The following is a 23,864-nucleotide window of genomic DNA, read 5'->3' as shown; positions in this document are numbered from 1 at the left end:
CTAAAGGTGGAGCCACAATGGACGCATTCGCAGCGTCATCTCCAACGAATTTTCGATTGGAATTGGAACTAAATTTGTTTCAAGCGCAGAAGAATGAATCGTCGAGGCTGGTAACAGTCAGATCTCGATTGAAACGTGCACAGTCAGGTGTTGAAAAAAGCGGGAGGGAAAGTGAGAGGTTCGCATGCTGTGTTATTCAACTCTGACGTGGGTGTCGAACGCGATTTCGATTTCAGGAGTATACGTCCTGCGAAGGGAAAACTACTGTTTGTAAAATGCAGTAAGTCTTTTCAGCCGTTTCTCGTTGAATCATCATAAATGCGCGTCTAGTCATTTGATGTTTTCTTTATCATATAGATCATTTTCAATTTTGCAATACATTCCCGTTTCGACAATAAGATCTTTTAACTCCGTAAATATCGTATTTGGCAGATACAATCGACCAACTGTGATCCATAAATACATCCTTGCTCGTGGATCACAAACAACTTTGTTTGCATACAGTTTTGTTTTCGTTTTCGTTGAGTCAAGCGATATTGCATATGTATATGTACAGCTGTTATAGCGTAGTGTGGATCCATTGATTTGGCGCGCTCGAGTATTTTACAAGTTGTTGTCCTCCTAAATATGTTTCGAAGTCTCCTTCAGAGAAATTTGTATAAACATGAATTAACATGAGGGCAGAAAAAGCTATTTACATGAAATACTTTTGTAATGCATATATATCATTTATGTAAGCGATAGAATTTTATTTCACGAATAAAATGAATAAATAAATAAATAACGTAATTTTTAATTTAGCGCTTATTGCAAAAATGTATATTAATTGATATTGATTAACATTGCTCTGTATTACTCGACATTATGTAATTTGAAAATATTTTAGCAATGTAAAATTGTAAATTTTCAAGTAGATAAATTTCATTTATTTTTTATGAATTAATTCCAATCAATCATTTGAAAATCTTAAATATTAATTATTTTATTAGTTTAAATTTTTTAATGTTTTTGTATTAAGATTTTATTATACTCATGTTGCAAATTTATATTAAGCACACTTTTGTAATGTATAAAATGAATTAATAATATATATATGAACACTGCTTACTGTAATATTGCACTTTATATACACTACATATAACTTAAGGTATTTGAACATGATGCAATATCATATGATGTAACTTATAATTTATGAATTGGTAATGAACTAGATTTAAGTCAAGATTGTTGGCCACAATAACAAAAGAATGTTATGATCATTAATAGTTCAAGCTTTCAAAATGATTTTATGTGCATGTAAAATAATTTATTGTTTTGTTTATTAAATATAATCATTAAATATAGGACACTGTTTTAAATATTGTTCTAGATATATTTTATGATGGTTATTGTTTCTTATTTATAGATATGGAGTCATTCTTGGAATTGTTTGATCCAGATAATAACAAACACAGCCAGAAAGATACTTGGAATGATTCAGAAAATGAAGGAAATCGAATTTCAGACTGTGAAAATTCAAGTATTGATGATGATCAGGAGGAAAGACTGCCACCAGAACCTGAACAGGGTAATGTTGAATATAAACTAAAGTTAATAAATCCATCTAGTCAACGGTTTGAACATCTTGTAACACAAATGAAATGGCGTCTCAGAGAAGGCCACGGGGAAGCTATTTATCAAATTGGTATGAAACCGTTTTATAAATTATAATTATCTAATCATATATCTTTAGTGACTTTATTATTTATCATATCATTATTTAATTATTAGGTGTGGAAGATAATGGAAAATTAACAGGCTTATCAAGAGAAGACATGAAGGCATCATTAAAAACTCTAAATGATATGGCAGCTAGATTAGGTGCTACAACAAGTATACTACGTGAAAGACATGCCAATTCTAAAAATAAAGATATAACCACACATCACAATAAAGAGGAAAGACAGATAGCAGAAGTTTTAATAAGGAAGTTAAGGAAAGGGGATAGAGAGGATCAAGATAGTATTATTGATTTGAGACTTGCAGTCACTGGTGCCCAGGATGCTGGAAAATCAACTCTCTTAGGTGAGAGGATTAGCAGAGGACATTTAAGGTAGAGAAATATACTTAGAGTTTACTCTGCTAAATTCGTTGTTCATCTAGTTTATAACAATTGAATTGAAATGTAAATTTTAATGTATCTGAAATGTATATAGGAGTATTAACCCAGGGTGAGCTAGATAATGGTAGAGGGAGAGCAAGGCTGAATATGTTGCGACACCTTCATGAGATAAAAACAGGTCGTACATCATCGATATCTCACGAAATTATAGGCTTTGATAGCAAAGGGCATGTTCTAAATTATGCGGAAATGGCAACTGCAGAAGAAATATGCGAGCATGCGTCGAAAGTTGTTACATTTATAGATTTAGCCGGTCATCGTAAATATTTAAGGACTACGGTACTGGGTCTCACAGGTACGATAACTCGAGTTATCTTGGTAAATTGTAAATTTTATTAATGAGCAATTTATAACCTTATCTTTCAGGATATTCACCTCATCACGTGATGTTAGTTGTAGCACCGCCTATGAATGAAGCGTCGCAAGAACACATGGCGTTATGTCTTACATTGGGACTTCCATTTTTTATAGTTGTAAACAAGATCGATCTTGGTTTTTATAGTATATCCGAAACAATAAATCAATTAGAGAACGCCATTAATGCACAGGGATATTGTAAGCAATTAATAATGTATAATAACAGTCAAATGTCGTGGAATTATGAATCAGATATAATACCAGTTTTCAATGTGAGTTGCGTTACCGGGGAGGGTTTGGAAGATTTAACAAATTTTATTAAGAATTTATCACCATATAACGTGAATTCTGCAGATTCAGATCCTGAATCGTGTCTGTTTCAAATTGACGAAACTTTCAGGTGTATACTTTTTTCTAAAAATATAATTAGAATTATATTTAGTAACCATATGAATTATAAAGCTGTTTTCTTTCATTTCATATAGAGTAGCAGGTTTGAACGAACCTGTTTTGGGAGGATTGCTTGTGAGAGGAGCAATCGCTCCTGGAACTCGATTGTTGGTAGGCCCTTTACCAGACGGTGAATTCAGTCCTGTTAAAGTTGTCAGCTTACATCGAAACAAAACTCCATGCTGTTTAGTAAGAGCATCGCAGAGTGCTAGCCTAACATTAGCACCACCAACAAATCGAAGCCCCCCTTTGCCCCATCTAAGACCTGGAATGGTTTTAATATCACTATGGGACCAACCTCATGCTACACTTTTTTTTCAAGTATGTTCAACATAATGATATCTCACTTAAAATACATATAAGATTCAAATAAATTACTTATTACAATTTTATGTGCATATTCTTAGGCAACTGTATTAATAGTGTACCACGCAACTGCAATATATTCTGGTTTTCAAACAACTGTGCATGTAGGGAATGTAAGGCAGACGTGTATCATTAAAGGAATAATGGACGCTAAAGACAGAGGTTTACAAACGAACGATACGGCATCCGTGTTGTTTAGGTTCGTCAATCATCCGGAATATTTGCACGTCGGTATGCGATTATTATTGCGAGAGGGTCGTACTAAAGGAATCGGTAAAATAACACAGATATTTCCACTAATAGGTCAGCAGAACAGTATACAGTAAGTAAATCAAATAAAATTTTACGTGTAAAAAGTATTAAAGTATGCAATACATTTATGAAGATGATAAGAAAGTTACTGTAATATTAGATGTAATTATATCATGCGCCTGGCACAAGTATTTAAAAAATACCGGTAATATTCGTTATAAAGCACTCAGTGGTTTTGTTTGTTTTTGATTTTCTTCTTCTGTTTAATACAATGAATGTATGTACACGATTAAACTTGCTTTAGTTTAGTTTTCTATGCTTTTAAAATAGAGAATTTTTTGTATATGAGAAAGCCAAGGAACAGTTGGTCTTGATAATATACTTTCTGCCTTTTTTGTTTTAAAAAAATGTGTTGTTCGGTAACGAAAGAAGTATAGAATGAACATTGTCAGATGAAAATTATTGATTGATAGCGAAAAAAAAAAAAGAATACTTCTGCTTCAGGTGCATAAGAGAAAATAAGTTTAGTTGTAAGAGAGAAAAATCTTAGAATCATACAATTTCATGGACCTTAAATAGTACCTTTATTTCATTATAGTATTTATGAAGTTGCTGACGACTATGCTTATTTTGTGATATGCAATAAAAGATCGCTTTATGTCATCCTTTTGTGTGTGACACTGCAGTTTAAAAATTCTTTGTGAGAACAGTCATTATAATAATGCAATGTTTCTCTATAAAATTTCATTTTGGCTATGAATCTATTTATTCTGCTAGTATTTAAGAAACGAAAGACTAAAAAAACGTTATAGTTGACAAACGCAGAATAAAAATTTTCGCAATAGACTACTATTGTGAAATGATAAGCATCGAGTGCTGTATCGTTTTTAATTCATAGAACTTTCAGAAAGAAAATTATATTATATACTTATACATATGTGTTATGTATATAAAAAGAAAAAATGTTTTGTCAAAGAATCAAAAAATGTTACTTAAGACGGTTGTATTTGCGCACGTGTCTAAATTGCAAATGGTAAATTCTTCAAGATTATATGAGGTTACATATCATAACACATGTTAAAATGTTTTGTAATCATAAATCATTATGCAGCCGTCCAAAAAAAGATTTTGTTTTATTTACATTAAATCTCAAGTGTAATGCTGTATTATAAACTGTAAAATATTTTGAATAAAACAGAAAAATTTACACGTCTATTTGAAGCGAATTTAAAATATTGGAACCATATCTTTATATCTAAAAAAAAATCTGTCTTTATTGTCCAAAAATAAGTAGATCAAACAAAGTGATAACTAATATTTATAAATATATATATATATGGCTTTGACAATAATAATGTCAAAACCTTTTTGATATTATTTTTGCTTCAATCAATTATTTCCACAATTGAAAAAAAGAAACGCAGACATTTATTCAATATGATTTCATAAAATCTCTCAATAACTTAATCCTACGCTAACAATATACCATTTAATATAACGTCAAATCGTAGTCGGAGGTAAAATAATATAATATTAAATTCTGAGAAAATACTGTTCCATTACAGGTAGGAAATACAGATATAGCATCTATAAATATAGTTTTCAATTTGATTATTTTCATAATTACGCGTATAACTCTAACCTACGAAGGCGGAGATTCAAGGAAAGAATCGTATAAATAAATAGCGCGTGAATATTTGTATCAACTTGTTGCGTGCAAAGGAAAAACCGTTTCCTTCGGCTAAACCGGTTTTTTTTATCGATCCTTCAAACGAAATTACTCATTCGAGGATGATAATCACCCGTATGACGAGTACTATTCACGAAGAAATGAATTTATGTACGGTCGTTACTGCGAAGATAAACTGTGATACATAATACCAATTGGAAGAAAGAATGTTAGTAATTGTTCAACGTGATTACTTTCTTCGATAGTTGTCTTCATCGTCATATTCTAAGGAAGACTTGTGTTTCAGATTACGTAGTCGGATAATTTGGCGTTGGAACGTTTATCGTGCCCCAGAAGAGCACGAGCTTCGATGGGTCGTGTCTGATGAAGAAGATGAAGGGTCGATTCGCAATGAACCTCTTCTGACTTCCATCACGCTCCAATACAACGCCAGTCACGGCTGCGGCTTCGGTACCTTTTTCTGTGATATCTATTTCTACCTTTTGAAGAACATCTGTAGCGAAGAGATGTGGGTTGACCAGATTTGCGCTATTTCTAAGACTGTCCAGCCCGTATGATGGAAGATTCTGATGTCTCACAAAGTCCAGGAAGTTTTGATCAATTGGTCTGGTTTGCCTTCTATTTCTTCCTGTTTGTTCTTCGAAACGATACTTGTTTTCTTCGAGATTTACAATCTTTGTATTATCGTGATATTCTTTGGATTTGCCCTCCACTGTATACGAGCTCCTATCTTTCTTTCCTTTAACGTCACGAATATCACGAGTCTTTCTGAGGAAAAACCCATTCGCCCATTGTTCCACGTTATAACCACGAACTTTGTCCTCGTATGTAAAGTAATTTCGTTTTACCATACGACCCGTTTGGCCTTGGTTTCTCGATCCTGAGGAAGGATAGAAACGAGAGGGAAAGTATATCTTGTCGTTGTATATTTGATTCTGTGGTCTTTTTTCGTTATCATTCTGTGAAGTAGTTATGGTAGGATTTGATTTCGGCCGTGATTCTGATGGCCTCACGTTCGTCAGGTTTCTGCCATTCATATTGGTTACGGCATTGGGTTGAGATATGAGGCTCAAATCTGCTGTTACTGGATCGAATAAAGACTCGAGACCCAAAGCAGCGAGCGTAGGCCTTAAACTTAGGCTGGTGCTTAACTTCATTCGTGGAAAACCGACGATACATGTTTCGTTCTTTGCATTCTTAATTAAATTCTCGATTATGTCAACTGTTAGTTTGTTCTTGAATTCTCGAAGAGCTTTTGCTCCTGGAGCTGTTGGAAGCAAAACGTACATCGAGAGCTGAAAAGAAATTATGGATTAATTTGATAAGATATGTATGTGTATGTAATAGAAATTTTTAAAGGATCGGATGAATTTTAATTTTAGTCACAGTAGACTGGAATAACTAATTTTGAATTGAAACAAAATAACATTATTTGAAAGCTTATATCTGTTGTGAATTTTTAAAATACTTACTTCGCGACCCTTGTATGGAAAACCAATGATCTTCGCGCCCAATTTCTTGTCTAAGTAGAACGGAAACGTTCCTCCATTGTACATCATGTTGACATTAACTGTCTCGTTTGGCTCAATGAAGAATGGTCTCCTATTTAAACAATCGAATTAATTATATAATACGCCATAATTGCAACTGATTATTAACCCATTAAGAGTCAAACGGTGAAATGATGTATAAAAGCTTACATTATTAAAATACTTAAATGAAATAACTTATATTCTTTTGTTAATGTACAAAAAATGTAATAAAATAACAGGCACTTTACAGAAATCCATTACAACATGAATAGAACAAATATTTTTATAAAATTGAAGGAGCTTAGTAAAAAAAGAAATAGAAACGAAAAGAAATATTACACAAATCCTTGGTTTCTTTTTAATAATTATAATATTAAAAAACAAAATTCAATAATGCTAGTTGATTGAATCAAATTTTTCTTATTAAACCCTTTGAGTATTGAATACTCCCAGCGGAAACAACTCGTGTGGATGAATACTTTTTTTGCTAATGTGAACTATATTGGTTGGCAAGGCGCAACTGAGTCATAATGTATATGTACACCTGTACACTTACAACGTCACCATGGCGGCAACAATGGAATTGTTAATTCCTCTTATAACGTCGCCACGGCGGCGACAACGGAGTGAAAAGGGGTATTATTCATATTCACATACAGAAGATAAATGAACTTGCATTTTTTTGTTTATGTCATTGCTAAGAAATGCACATGTATCATCTCATACACTAGTAAAAGAATCTCAAGCGCGGGAGAGGTCGAAAAAGTTGATAAACGCATATATGCGTCCTTAGTCCACACAAATAGCTTCTGCTAGACGCATAGATTCGTTCATAGCGCTCAAAGAAAAGAGATTACAATGGTCTATGTTCTCTATATAAAACCTACATAAACTTCCTTCATAAAGGAAAATGATACCTTTTCGTAGCTCCATCCAAAAAGTATTGGTCCCATTCTCCATTAAAGTAGAGCGCTGATAAAAGAATCATTGCTGTTCCTGGCCCCGGCGCGTGGTTTAGAATACTTGTAATTTTGCCTTTCGTCTTCTGCCGCACCCACATGTTTATCATCTCCTCTGCCCCTTTTCCATTTCTAGCAAAATCCACGTTGAATATATCGGTTTGATAAATCTCTTTGCTAAGTAACTTGAATTGCGGCAGTATTGGAAATCCATCCTAAACCACAACCATTAAAATTATAATCAATTACACGTTCGTTTTACTTCAAATGAAATCCAATTCCTTTTTCATTTTTCTAAAGTTTAATTCGTTCGTGAAAGGAAATTTTACCTGCACGTATGCCGCTGTGGCGAAATTCAATTGCGGTAGAAGTATCCCAGCAGATTCTTTACTTTGAAGTTGAGACAAAAGCACACCAAACATCTGGTGAACAACCTCAGAATTTTGTGAGATATCAATCCCGGCCTCTAATCCAAGAACCTTGGACGCTTCATCGAAAGTCCTACCCGCAGAACCTGCAAGAACGATTGCCAATATTGCGGCAAGGCTAGTTGGCGATAAAACTATATTGTCCCGTTGCTCGATCAAGGATACGCCTCGAGTTCTGTGAATCTCTTGTTCTACGTCCAGACCGAATTTCAGTACTCCATTAGCGATGATATTGTTCACCTGTAACATAGTAACAAACACGTTATTATCCACTTCCAATAGAACATGTTCGTATATTCTATTGATGGAAGATTTTCTTAATTTTCTCAATAAATATCTTTTACGAGAGCTTCCGCTGATTTGAAAAAGAAACGTGCTCGTTTAATTGAGATAAACGTAAACTGTTTACGCGTCATCAGCGATTGCAAAGAAAAATGTGCAGTCAGAGTTAAACAACACTTGTAAACTTTTTCGACCCCAGTATGTATTCTATTGTGTAACGCGCTGTAAGCTATAAGATTGTGGCGATTTACACAAATTCAAAAACACTTCAAGACCTTTATTCAACGCATAATTACATTTTACGCTGGTAAAATACGAAAAAAGTGAAAACCCGCAAATTACCATCAAGGTATCATTAATCTATCCGTATGAAACTTCAAGATCACTGTTCAACTGTTAACGTTTACCGGGCAACTTGCATCACTGATGCTACCTTTTATTCTCATCATGAATTTCTCAAGAGTATTTCACAATTTCATAAGTTACACACTTCTACTACTTTTCGTGACTCATGCGATAATGAATTGAATCGTAATCACCCAAAGCTTCTATCAAAACCTTTCACTGTATACCTTCTTAATTCTCTTGCATTATTTGTTTTTTTTTTAGATTAAATTCTATTTTTTTGTCGTTGGAAAATTTCTTAGCGCGTTCACGATGCAGAACGAAAACGTACTTAATCTTTATACGTTAAGACGCTAAACAGAATTTCGTATATTTCCATCCATTAAACAATATTTCAAGCTCACAGCAGAAAAACGTGATAAGTACTTTTTGGGTGATTCTATGATATTTTGAAGCTACTTTAGACTTAAAAAGGATTAATACACAGCGTGAATAATAGTCTTAAACGTACAGTGGCTACAAAAACAATTGCCACGTATCCTTATTTTCCAAAAAGCACATATACATATGTATAGTACATACAACTAGATATGTATCATTCATATGAATAAAGAAAAAATTACACTTAACCGGGTACAGTCTAAGTACTTATTTTAACAAGTGTTTTTATGCTTACATGATCGCCCCAGTCTTGCAACGTGTTTTCGGTAACAGCCGGATAGGCCGTAGTTGGATATGATGCTTTTGTTCTTCGCGGTGCACCGAGTCCAAGTATTGGCGGTGAAGTTCGTGGTAATTGTGAATTTACTTGATAGGAATTGATTGTGCTCTTCACAGAATCTTGTGACCGTACATTTTGAGGGATATTTGGAAAAATGGACGAAGGAACGGTTGTAGACGCGAGCAATTTATCGTCTGGATAGATTAGTTGACCAAAGCAAGTGGCCGTGAGACACAGGAATATAAGCGCAGTCTTCATTTCTGCAAAAAAAAAGAAACAGATAATGGTAATTAGACATATTTTTGTGATATGTGCGTAATTATTTTTGCAGTTAAAATTGTAAGGTAAAGTATTAGAAACAGGTGCTTTGTGAAGGATTCGAATATTTTAATAGTATCGAAATATGAAAATTGAAATTTGTTATGAACAAAATTGTTAAAGTTAGTCAATGGAAAATATTATACGTAAATGACTGAGCACTCCAGTATACGAATATCAGCAAAATACGATGACAAATAAATGACTGAAGACACTAACATTCCAATGTTATTATTAAAATAATGTGAATGCCCATAAATATCTGCACTCTAGTTATAGTTTCAAAGTTTTTTCTTTGTAAACTACCCTCCAATATACCAGAGGAGAGCGGTGATGTTTTAAAAACCGGTTTTAGAATTTTACCGTTGTTAACCAGTCGAGTGCAGGTATAAATATAATATGCTTTTAGTCGTCATCTTTTTCACGAATTGTAAATTCCGCAATCAACGTCGAATCATTAGTGCGATAAATGAGATGAAATAGGAATTTAAGCTTCGAAAAACTCAACGAGGATAAATACTTAATGGATGACTAGCTTATTTCGATTCTTCGCGTATTTTTGTCTGTGACCGCGACAAATTTAATTTTGGACCGAAGAATATACATATTTAAAATCCATTAAAAAAGAATTTAAAGAATACTGACCAGAGAAAAATGAGAATTAAATTAAATTAAATAGGAGGATTGATGGGGGAAAAATATTGATAAAACAAGTCCTCGACGAAAAGTATAAGAACATTCGAAACAGTAGCTTCTGGTTCATAAATATTCATTTTCTCTGTATATTCGTAAAACTTATGATATCCATGCACTCTTTTTTTCTTTTTCTCTTTCTTTTTTCTTATACGTGAAATTATAAGTATGTGCAGTAACGTAAACAACGTTTACGGAATCGCACAACTCTATTTGCATACTACACTTAACCCATCTGCTTTTAAAAGCGAAATTCCTTGAATTTAAGAATGCAGGGCTTCTTCATTCTTTCTACATATTTGTTAGGAAAAGAAAAAGGATGCTGAAGGAGAAAAGAAGAAACAGAGAGGTATTATTTTTAACAAATACATTCATTTATAACGAAAAGTAATAGCAAATGAAAAGGAAGTAGCTCAATCGTTATCAATTAATTGTTTTGCTGTAATGATATGCTACAACTGATTTAAACGTTTCGTTATCATTTCACCAAGATACATATGGTCATTTCAATTTCCTATTTGCATATGTTACTAACTAATAGTACTAACTATTTATATAAACACTGTAAATAAATTAGATTGAAAATATGGAAATATTAGCGTTAGTTTGTTAAAAGATATTGAAAAGTAGCTTCTAATTAACAGGTATTTTATCCTAAAAATTATTTTACCAAAAAAACTCTTTTTTCACAAATTCATATAAAAACAATAAAATTTATTTTCAACAAAAATTCCTGTTAAAAGTATTTTTTTTTTCAAATATTGAATTCATCGAAATTCTATATCTCTTTCGTTAACGACACAATTATGCAAAAAGAAAATATATTTAAGAACCTATTTTAAGACAAACTCAGAAAAATTTAACTTACCGATTTATTAGAATATCAATGTCAGTACGATTCCCATCTTATCTATTACCAAATCGAAAAATTAACGAACAGGATGAAAATTTATTAATAATTTTCTTTACATGCGATATTTGCTCTACCCTAACTTGTTCAACATCAATCATTAATTTTCAAGACGTAGCACTAATTACGATACAACAACATCACTATCCATTATCATCATTAAGCGATTAAGAAAGCAACGACGCTAATTTTGGTATTATTTAACAGATACGTCGTTCCTCCACTGGCGAGAGAATAACGAAAATACTAATGTATTGTTACACGCAGATAGCGTTAGGTATCGATCTGTCTGCGGGTATTTCACGACACTATAAAATGCTTTTGCTCGCGTCATTGAAGATTAGAGTTGACATTATCGTGGTAGCGAGCATCCAGTGGGAAAACCCACATCAAACGTTATCCTTAGTCGGCTGCGAGATGAACGATGATGATGCATGGCCGAGACACATAAGTTCAACTGTACATTTTAAGTGAATGAAACGTATAAACGTGCACGAATATGCGTCGTAAAATTGTATTAACGGCCAGGTGCACTTTTACGGATCGATGAAGATTGTTTCAGTGTTGTTTGAAAGAAACGTAAAAGGTAAATGTACTCAGCTGCTTACGAGATTTGATATTGGATGAGATAGTTAAAAGACATTGTTGAGATGTTTTGTAATTGTAGGAAGAACGTGGTTTATCCGTTTAATTCGCTTTTGGAAGGAAGGAGAAATGTTTCGTAATGCACGATAACTGAGATAGTTTATAATTTAATATTAGAAGTAGTGGAATAGTCGAAAGACCTAACTTGCAGATTTATAGAAATTTTTGTGATTACACGAGTACGTAATTGTAGTAAAAATTTAATAGATTTCGAGGAATTTGTGTTTTCGAAAATTTAAATAACCTTTTGTAGAATATATGAATAAAAGCTTGTTTTTCTTCTGGTAATATATATTTTATCAAAAAGCCAGAAGTTTCGTATTTCTGATATTTTCAGAATTTTTTTCCAATTGAAACTATGCATGGAGATTCTATTTTCAGAAATACAATTTTCGCCTGGTCCAATTCTATATATCTCTAATATAATTATCTGCAGTTTCAAAACAATAGAAACCCAAAAGAAAGGTAACGCGGGATTATACCACGCGCCTGACCTTTTAAGAATCTCCTTTCCAATCAAAATGCTTGTTGCGAATTCTACTTTCAGAATTGAAAAATTCCGCTTGTTGTAACTCCTATATATAATTTCATACAAAATAAGAACAATGGAAGCTCAAAAGGAAACTGACTATCTAAATCCCCAGAATTCATCAATTAATATAATCGAACAGTAAGAGAAATATCGAAGAATTCACCTTTATCTCTAAAAATTTTCTTAACCTTCGGTACAAATTGTCTTCTTGGAAGCAGGTGACTATCTCAAAATTGCATCAATGACTAAGTCTACCATTCCTTGAAAGTTCGATTTTCCAATTATCTCTTTCTCTATTTTATTGCCATGTATAGTCATGACAAGCGCATCTCCAATAAACTAGTCATTCGAGTGTAGGAATTTTATGCCTATCACGAACTCGATGACCCTCTATAATTATCCATCTTCGTTGAAGATCCGTGTCTGAAAGGATCATTGCTGATCACTGATAGAAGAAGATTTAACAGGATTCAAGTGTTATCCTTGATAAAGTGTAGGACAACGAGGCATAGAGAGAGAACGAATATGAAGATGAAGAACTTAATATCATCGTAATTCATTAAGCGTCAAAGTTTATATATCCTTGTATGAAGACCTTATCACCTGCTGATTCCGAATGTAATACGCTCGACCATAATTCTTCAATTTTTAGTTACGCGTCGATGCAATCGATAAGTATTATGAGTAATAAAACATGAATTATGAAACTGAAAGAAAAAGAGAGAAAAGATGTTCAAGAGTGAGTTATACTTAAGAATGTATTCAATCATTGAGAAGTCAAATTAGTTGTTTCTACGTGCATTTTGATAATTCTTTGATTTTAATATCACATCGTACGTTTTATTTATTACTCTGACTATTCAGAAACCTAAGCGGTTAATTTTAGTGGTTATTTAGTCTGAGTCTTAAATGGCTCAATAAAATTGCAGAATGAAGTATACTGGCTAGAACTTTACCAAATTATGTCATCTAGTGTTCTATGACGGACCTGTACTACAAGATACAAAGAATAGTTATTAATAAAGAAGACAGATGATATAATGTATCTACTATTTGATGGTGAAGCTATGACGTGTTATTTGCCCTTTTCAATGTGTATTAAATCGTGTATCTTTCTTATTATGTATGATGGATACTCACTTATGCGAGGTGTATTGAATTTCAGGACTTTTAAATATTAACAACTGAAAAATAAAACCTTAAATACACTATACAACCTAGTTATAGAAAAACAAAACTACAATAAACTACAATGAATGAAAAATGAATTTCTTTGTTATACAAAGATTCAGCTTTGACTCAAATAGCTTCTAGGCAAAATGTAAACAGTGAATTTGTAAACAGACAAATTTTATGTCAATATTAGAAGATAGTAGACAGAGGATTATAACTGGTAATGTGATGAAAATAAATAGATGTATATAACTATACATCTTAGTAAAGGTCAGGAATAATTCTGTCAAAAATTGTTCATGCACACTTTCAATAACTGCAAAAATGTGAAGTTTAAGACCCGTTATTTCGAAAGGCACGGTAGTTTTATTATTCACAGATACTATCTTGCACGACAATTTCTCAATCAATAATATAATTTAAACTAGAAGTTGTATATTATAAATTCCTGTTTTACAATTTCGTAATCTTTTGTCGCATAATATCATCAAATAATTTATACAATGTAAAATTTATTTTCAAAACTTTCTTATTTTCTTTCATCGTCAAACTTATTATTGCTAATCAAAGATATTTATTACCAATGGTAACTTGTAACTGATAATCTGTAAAATTTCACCAATCATGATGGATGAATTGTGCAAGAGAACCTGAGGTTAATATATTACTTTACTGCTTTATAAATATTATAATTTGTTGCTATATTAATTAATCATTGTATCAAACTAGTATGTTTATAATATTATATTATATTATATTATATTATATTGCATTTTTATATCATTAATATATTGCTTTAGTGCGTAAATATTTTAGCCAAAGGAGAATGTGTCATACTTCTGTGAATCACTGTAGCTGGAAATTTGGCGACGACCGGATGATCATTATTCGACGTAGTGAAATAATCATTGTTTGGGAACAATAAACAGCAAAATTGTTCCAAATCATATACGTATATCGTCGTTCCAATCGTGATATCCTTTGAATTACTTTCTGTTAAAAACGGAATCAAACGGTCGAGCGATTGTGCGTTCAGCTACAGGATACTGCAATTGTTGGCGACACAATCACGTGGATATCTGCTCCTTGTGAAATTGATTCCGCAAATAATATTTGGATTTTTCACATTCCCGGAAACTCCGCGGAATTTGCCTCCATCGGTTAGAATTCGCATCGTCTGACCAAACGCGACGATTTATCATTGCTACCATTATTTCTCTGTTTATTTGCTACTATCGCTCGTTTATCGCTACTTGTCGTTACTATCGCTAGTACTATGCCTCTTTAAAACTGCTTCACCGATTAGTTATTATACATTCGAGATTGCCTTTATTTGACGCAAAACGTAAATTATTAAATCATTGAATGTAACTGTGTCCTTTTGGAGAAAAAAAATTTGAATGGAAGAAGAATCCCAAATAAGTATTATTTCTTTTCTAAACGATGAAACGTATATCGTATTCGACGTAAAAAAAAATTCTTTAATGCATTAATTGCAATGATTTCTAAGCTATCTCCTTTTTAATCAAAAATTGTCCTCCAGAATTCATCCGAACTTTCCAGATAATCTCATGTGCCTTCAAAATTTATATTCCCATAAAAATTTCCCGAATAATCACGAAAGTACTCCGAACTTCCATAAAACTTCCATTATAATCATGTAATCATGAAAGAAGCATTTATAACTTATTTCAGTTATTATTCAATTCCTCTTTCTCAAAATTCGTTGAAACATTCAAAATACCTGCACGTGTTACTTGAACTGTTCTATACCTAAACTATATTATCATCGAATTCTACTTTCCGAAAAATCGCCAAAATACTCGAATATCCTTTCACGTGTATGCAGAACTTAATAATCCCAAATTTTCAAAAGTCTTCTATAATTATTATCATAGAAATGTTTTATTAGCACTTAATTCTACCTTCTTAAAATTCATCAAAATGTCCAATATAATCCCATTCTATCAAAAAGCTTCTATGAATGATTCAACTTGCAATGAATATCTTTAGTCAAACGTCATATCTTAAAAAGAAAGGTATAAATATTCATGAATTTTTATTTACATACGATAGCTTTCTCTTCGAGATTAACCTCTAGTAATATCTTAACCTCTCTGCGATCTTGTATTTACAAAGTCATCTATAGATGTTTGAGCATTCTCTTTGAAATTATATTACGAATATATAAAATATATTCCTACTTTTCTCAAATGAAACTTTTTAATTCAGTCTCCCCTTTTAGTTTCAATCGAATCGATATTTGAGACATCGATAAAAACAATTGTCAATATTTATTAGTATAAATAAAAAAGTAATATATCAAAGATGAACGAAACCTGATAGTGCGAAAACACCTGAATTAGCTGATTAAACTTTGTATAGATTTTATGAAGTATCGGCTGTTGATTATAGATAGATATGAAATTTGAGTAATGGCAATATATTCCTTGTTTCAATTTAAATTTAGCAAAGTATTTGATTCCAAATTCCAGATATAGCATAATGTAAAAAATAGAACAATAGAGAAATATTGCTCTATCAATATTCCTCTGTCTAGATTATAGATTTTTGTGCATTTATGAGAAACTTGAAGATGAAGACAATTAAAATACGTTAAATATATAAGATATAGTAGTCGTTCTAATATCCAATAGGTGAAACAAATCGTTGCTAAAGTTTTACTTCCTTATAGTTTGCGTTTACAAAATTACAAGTTTACATAAAGATTTGCAGTCTAGGCATAACTTTGAAAATATAACAAAAACCTCAATGCTTTGATAGAATTACGCCAGGTATCAGAATATGTGACACAAGCTCCGCATTCTGATCACTGAATCCCTCGACCTCCTTCAACTATCTTTATACAGAACACTCTGATTCTTGTCCTGTTACATACCTTTTCAAATGTCTTCAGAGTATCTTCTTCCAAATGTCGCGTCTCTTTCTCTTGCAGCTTCCAGTGGATCACCGTGCGCTCTTTTCACTGATAAATTAAATCGTCGAGGCCAATTTACTTGTCGTAGTATCGTGAAAGACAGTGAAACGAGATAATGGATAAAGAATGGTGAAGAAAATGAAAATGTCACGTGCGTTTAATAAAAAGTCGAAGGTCTTCTGCATGCGTGTCTTTGTCGGTTGAATGAAACACAGTACTCGTCTTATTCATAGATCGACAGCCACGAGACGACTGAGTTTCTACGGTCTCCGTTGCGCTTTATTGTATTTACCGGTTTCGTCTCTGCCACTTCCCCTTGCCGTACGCGGTGCTTCCTACAGTTTGTATATACGAAAGAGGGGATGTCACTGTACATCATTTCTAGAGACCGGATCGAACAACTTGGCGCTGGGGTCAGCCTATGAAAAACTAATATTGTTAAATATTGTTGACCCACAGATTTCCTAGATAAATGACTGTTTCACAATCAAAAATTTATATATATCACGTTTTGAAAGCAGCTTCTGTGACGAGACAGAGTCAACGGTGCTATATCTTTTTCTTGAAATCAGAGGCATTGGTGGACATATGGTGTGCGATTGTAAATATTATACGAGCACATAAGAAGTGCACTTTTTTACGCACTTATAGGGAAATACACAAAATGGGCATTACATGGAAAAATGTATCGATTATCTAAAGTAGAGTATGCTTTAACAAATAGGTGAAACTAATCTTTGCTACGGTTTATTAATATAATAATTTATAATATTAATAAATCTTTGCCCTTGTATTTCTTTTTTGTGAATAGGCCGAGAGTCAATAATTTTGTATGTTTTCATAAACTTAAAAGACCTACCGAATGCGATTGAAAATAAATCATATTTAGTTGCATTTATATAAATGCGGAATTTGCATAAATATTCGCAATGTATTGATGACTTATGTAACAAAATAAAATAAATAGAGAACGTAGAATAAAATCTTTTCATTTAGACCTTGGTTTTCGAGAGAATCGATTTTGGTATCCTTGATAAAATTTTTCTTTGTGCTTTGTTGAATTTGTACTTTGTTGAATCTAACAATCTAATTATTTATAAAAGTCGCGTAGGCATTCTAAATATAGAAACAATGGTGTTACTGTACCGTATTGTATGCATATAATTACGTATATAAGTGTATGCGTACTATTGTATACGCAGCTAATTTTCAAAGTCTGTTTTTGCATAAGAAATCATCTGCCCGCTCCACAAACCTTCAAAAATCAATTTTCTTAAAATCTAGATAAGTTTTAGATGAAAAAAACTTTATTCTATATTTTTGGTAAAATGATTTCCCGTTTTTTCTATAAATTTCATTTCACTTACAAATGCATACTTACGTTAGCAGATTTTCAATATCAATTTGAAAGACAAACTCCAATTTTTTTTTATTTCAATTCTGCATATTTTGGATCCACTTCTTATTATACAACACTTGATCCGAGCAATGATTGGCTTATGACGATTCAAATTTTCTTTTGTTTATTGACTGTGGTAAATTCTTATTATTTCTTTTTTATTGTTTTCGGCAGGTCGTTCATTTCTTGAGTTAGCTCTTTTTCGTAATTCTTAATGTATTGCATATGTATTGTATTTTCTATCTTTTATTTATTTTTGGATAAGGTAGCGTTTATACAAGACTTTACTTTGAGCCATATCTTGAGCATTTAGGAAGCAGGGGCGTTAAATTTGGCGTAAGTCAATATTACATAAAGGTTATTTGAAGTAATAAATGCTTATGATAATTGGATTGGTTTGCTTGTTTCCCAAGAAGTAAAGAATACCTAGATTAATTGCCAATTATTTAACAAAAATTTATTCAACACACGCAAGCTATTTTCTGAGAAAGTTTGTTACATTTTACATTTTTCTGTAATGTTATACATGTTGTTATTTATTTTATGCATATTATTTTTCTGTTATATATAGCCGTGATATTTCGTGTTAGCGATGATAAGCTATAATCGTTCTGCGCATTACACGGATTAAAAGAGATTAATTTTATTCCGACAGAAAAACCCACAGAGGAACACTGTGAGGTCTTAGACGAAAATGTTTATAGTAAGGTTATACAGATGGACATTCGAATAGAATATTCCAACTTCCAATAAAACCCAGAAACTGTTTTAAACAAGTTTTACGAAGTGTAATTTAGGAGTATTACATTGACATGTATAAATATCTATTTGTATGTGACAATACAGATTGCCGAATTTTCTGAACTGAACCTTTCAGAAAAATCTAATCCCTGGCGTCAGTTCAGGTATCGCCCTGTCCTTGCCAAAAGAAGGTGCGCCAAGGGCATATAATAGAGTTGTCGTAACACTCAGGATGCTGATAATTGAAAAATTAACATTTTCAAGGTATCAGCGTGCATTTAAAGCATGTGTGGCAAATCTTCGATAGTCGGAGAAAAACATTCATCGGACATTTTTCAACATTTCGATAGATATCATGCAATAGCAAAAACAAACAAACCAGTCAAACACTATCACACATTCAAACTCCAGGGCGTTATCTCCACTGAAACAACAACGACGAAATTTTTGTAGCCGCTTTATATTTCTTGGAAAATTCACCATTTGTTATCGAATGTTTCTCCAAACTTCTTCGTGTTCATATATTTTCTTTTATATTTAATATAAATATAAATATATATATTTCCAAATAGGGAAATCCTCAATTTATTTATCTTTAATGGGTAATAACATTACACAATTTTTAATAATCTGCCAAATATGAATTAACTTCATGCGTCATATATCAATGGATTTCTCAACAAAAATGTGCGATAAAGGGGAAGCCACAAACGCCCATTATTATTATTATTATTTTTAGTAACATAATTAATAAGAATATCGCATAGCTTTTAATGTTTTCGTAGAACATCAACTAATTTTGTGGTTTAACTGTGTATTTAACTTCTCCACGTAACTGACAATAAGGGTCGAATTGTAAACATCTAAATTATATTTCTAAATTATTACATACATAAATGACTATATTAATGATTTTCAGAATAACAATTAATTCGCAGTGAGGATTGAGTCGTAAATGCTTAAAAAGAAATTCAGTCGTATTATGTACATCTCGTTACAATATCTTAATCTTTTGTAATAATAACGCTACACACTTTTTGGTAATCTTTGGTACATAAATTAATTTTATTAAAGAATTTTTCTAATGAATGATATTTGGCAAATTGTATAACTCAATTTCCTAAAAAATGAAGCATTCGATCCAATTTTATTATTTTTGATTTTGACACACTGAATTTTCACATTGAATTTTTAAGTTACTTTTACATTAATAATCTGTCTCTCACCTCTGTATAAACAGACAATTTCGGAATAATAAATACGATTTGTTTGAATAGCTAATACACTTGAAGAAGCATATGGTAATCGCAGATGTGGGTTTTCCCAAGGGTGAATTTAAAGAAAGGGTTATTGCTGGAATCGTATTTATCATCCTTTTCAATAGTAGCAAATCATTTTCTCGAGAAATAAATACTTAAAGTGTAGAATCATGTCACTTTATACGTACTTATAAATTTTTCTAATATCGATTCAGCAGTGAAAACAAGATATCATGGTTAAACAGTAATACACCCAATAGATATGGCTATACATGAATGAGCTATCTTCTTGGAGAAACTAATTCTGAGATTTTGATTAATACCATGTGCCAATGACGCATTTTGAAAGAAAAGATCTGCCAGAATGACGTTTTTCAGTCGAAAAAATAACCGCGAGCCCGTGTTTCTCAGAGCGTTTGATTTCTTTTATAAATAGAACAATATAAATGCCGAATTGAAGTATTATTATAAGAAAAGATGATATTTTATGAAAAAAAGATAAAGAAGGCTGCAAATAAGACCAAGTTTAATATTTGTTCCATTATTATCGATTTAAAAAAGGTAGCAAGGTCATAAAAGAGCAAATATTATTTCGTCAGCCCCTTTTTGTTTGCAGCAAATAAAAGATATACGATCACTAGAATTGCGTGACCGGTATTAATATCCATACACGAAGGTTATATTTTTAGATAATAAGGTATACATATATATTTCAATTATATTTAAAAAATAGTTTCATATTCCAGGTATTTTTCGTAATATAATATAAAGTATACCATTATATAAATTATATATAGTTTATGCTACAAGTCTTAATATTATATTCTAATTTAATTATAAATAACTATAATAAAATATTATATCATAAATTAAATTAAATTTAATTTATTGAACAGAGGTGTGGGTTGCAACTTTTTAAAATTAGAAGGCTTCTAGAACTAAAAAAATGATCTTTATTTACCCTAAAAGTTCTACAGAGACAATATTTTCCGTCATTTGGTGTATTACTATCTTGGAATTTTCTTAAATTTAATTTAATCGTTTTATCAAATTTGACTTTTAAAAAATCTATGATCTAATTAGATTGCCATCCGAAAATTCTTTCATTTGATTAGGATTCTCTTGCGTAATAATTTATCAACTAATACCAGTAATAACTAATATTAATAAAAGTGAATACCTAACAACATGTTTGAAATAATCGCAGATGAACAATGTCATCGTTAATGAAATATTGAAATTCGCAAAGTCTGTAGTCCATTTTTTGTATTTAAAAGAATCTCTTAAATACGTACAAATCTGTAGTCTACTCATAATTTATCAATGTTCTCCTATAAGTACTGCCAAAATTGATAGTAGTTGACAGTTTATGCTCAGAATTAAACGTGAATGAATCTTTTCTGAACAGGTGACTAATTACACGCGATCGGGAAATTCGAACAATCGATGATTACGAGGATCATCGGATCGGAATCACGGGACTTCTTTTATTTTCAATTATGCATACCTATCCCATTAAATAGCGTTACATGATTTTATCCACGCGCCTCGAATTCAGCCGCAACAATCGACAAAACCGATAAGGATCACGAAGCCCGCAGGAAAGATTCTGCTGATAATAAATCGCCATTCATATAAATAGAAAATCGATTAACACCGCGTTTGCCTCTGTAACTGTGTCAGTATCTCTACCGTTAGTCACGCAAATGATTGTTTTCTTTTTCCTCGGGCCAAAGGCAGGATAGGGTGCGTTATTTGAGAATGACATTTTATTCAAATTAAAGCTCATTTAAATACTATTCGATTTTAATCCCTTATTTGATTATTTGCCATTTATTCGTTCTTTCATTCGTTCTTCGAAACTTAGTCATTTTTAACTTCTACATTATTGGTCAATATAGAAAGTTATATTAATACTTATAATGTATTATATAATATACTATACATTGATAATATTCACAATGATATACATAAAAACCTAAATTTAGGTAAACGTCCGTAATCTAAAAATATAACTTCTTTCGAGCGCTGATCGGAAGTCGTGTCACGAAATTTCACAATGCGTGGGACTAATTTGGAAAGTGACGATGCAAATTATGTGAAATCGTATTTGGCTTAGAAGGAACTTATGTACGTAATAAACAGCAAATCGTGAAGTTCTTCGTTTCCATGGAAGCTGTACAGTTTCGAGGAAGAAATTTGCATAGGAAGAAAAAAACATGGAAAATGGTGCACTCTTGCGTATACTACGAAATATTATACGATAACAGAGCGTTACACAACATAAAAGGAAAATCGTGTTTACACGAAAAAGGCAATCGACATATGCAAATATACGTACGTCAAGCAAGGACTGGATACAATTTCATTTGTGTTTAGTTTTAAAGAAGAGCTTGGGAATACCGAGTTTTATTATTACAGCGCTTGGACAATGGGGATTAATCATGCTTCATAGTCGATGGGAACGATTCATTATTGAAGCAGATTTCCAATCATATCGACCAAGGTGGGATATTTTTAAAAGATTATTTTATTTTTATTCCGGATCACGCTAGTGGATTTCGATGATTTATTCATTAAACACAGGCGACTGGTCATAGAAGAATACCGTGGACAATAGTTGGATTGTTGAAATTTTTGTTGTAACCTTGACTATGTAACGGTATAGAATATATCTAAGTAAATATATGTAAGTAAATAATATCGTATAGTATATTTATTATAATATTATATTATTCATTTAAATTAATAATATAAATGTTACATATCATGTCTTGTCCTGATTTTTATAAACTTTCTCTGTATATTCATAACAATAATGTACATGTATTTTAGGTATCATATAATATTTTTAATATAACTGAATATTTGTCAAGATAATAGATAGAATTTTACCAGAAATTTAATATCACAGGGTACATATTAGATGCAGAATTCAAATGCCAAGAAAGGTTAGGTCGCATCTAAAGTTTTGTTTGTAACATTTACTTGGTCAAAATTGCCTAGCTAAACTGATGAATCAAATCTGATTATACGTGTAAGATATTTTGTGCATAATCTCTATGACATTTTAGATCAGATAATATGTATTCGGATGTATTATATAGTTATTGGAGAAGTATCAATATTTAGATAAGCTGAGAAACTTCTTTGTTTCAGTTAAGGAATATAAATTAAGAAACGATCTTTTATATATATATACATATATGCTGTTTTCATTACAATACATACAAATTCTAAATATGATTAAAAAGAAGATACAGGAAAGGATAGAATAAGAAAATTTTGAAGGTCAAACATTAACCTTTTTCTCTTTAATTATTATGCAAAAGATGCGTTTGGCGACCTCTCTTCTACTAAACATATGCACGAGAACCTGTTGTTTTATGATCTGCTTCGATAATATCCCTAACACTTACTTGCTCTACTTGTACTGAAGATGCAAATTTATACGTATAAGTAATTAAGCTACATAGCAGCAACTAGTTTCATACATAGAGGTTAAAAGTATATATGAAGATACAGTACGCCAGTCATATAAAACATACGTTACTATGTTATCGTGTAAGTGAATGCGATATGAGAATGAAAAGAAAACGTACATAGAGGCCCCTTCCATCACTGGCAAATAATGCCGCTCGTTGATCGGTGATACACTTACTTATTTACCTGTAAGGTACGTTCTCTTTTTATAGCTATATCGCCTTTACAGC

General features: G+C 31.8%; 2 protein-coding genes across 3 annotated transcripts; one reads left to right on the top strand and one right to left on the bottom strand.

Annotated features, from left to right (window-relative positions):
• The first annotated feature begins 103 nt into the window (after positions 1–103).
• On the top strand, positions 104–4,801 carry LOC117164144 (GTP-binding protein 2). Its single transcript, XM_033347024.2, has 8 exons — positions 104–280; positions 1,406–1,684; positions 1,771–2,064; positions 2,196–2,456; positions 2,528–2,918; positions 3,004–3,289; positions 3,376–3,656; positions 4,185–4,801. The coding sequence occupies exons 2-8, from the start codon at positions 1,408–1,410 to the stop codon at positions 4,288–4,290; spliced, it is 1,896 nt and encodes a 631-aa protein (XP_033202915.2). The 5' UTR covers positions 104–280; positions 1,406–1,407; the 3' UTR covers positions 4,291–4,801.
• Positions 3,369–23,773, bottom strand: LOC117164130 (uncharacterized). 2 transcript variants are annotated; one of them, XM_076623757.1, is made up of 6 exons: positions 23,754–23,773; positions 9,499–9,803; positions 8,097–8,435; positions 7,726–7,982; positions 6,749–6,878; positions 3,369–6,571 (listed from the first exon to the last, which is right to left on the bottom strand). In XM_076623757.1, exons 2-6 carry the CDS (start codon positions 9,799–9,801, stop codon positions 5,564–5,566), a joined length of 2,037 nt encoding a protein of 678 aa, XP_076479872.1. In that variant the 5' UTR covers positions 9,802–9,803; positions 23,754–23,773; the 3' UTR covers positions 3,369–5,563. The 2 variants fall into 2 exon arrangements, with proteins under 2 accessions (XP_076479872.1, XP_033202872.2); XM_033346981.2 differs by lacking the exon at positions 23,754–23,773 and adding an exon at positions 16,714–17,159.
• Between the last annotated feature and the right edge of the window lie 91 nt (positions 23,774–23,864).

This window comes from Bombus vancouverensis, chromosome 13 (genome assembly GCF_051014615.1).
Source record: "Bombus vancouverensis nearcticus chromosome 13, iyBomVanc1_principal, whole genome shotgun sequence".
Lineage (NCBI taxonomy): Eukaryota > Metazoa > Arthropoda > Insecta > Hymenoptera > Apidae > Bombus > Bombus vancouverensis.
Note: the sequence above shows the minus strand (reverse complement) of the source record. Positions and strands in the feature narration are given on the sequence as shown.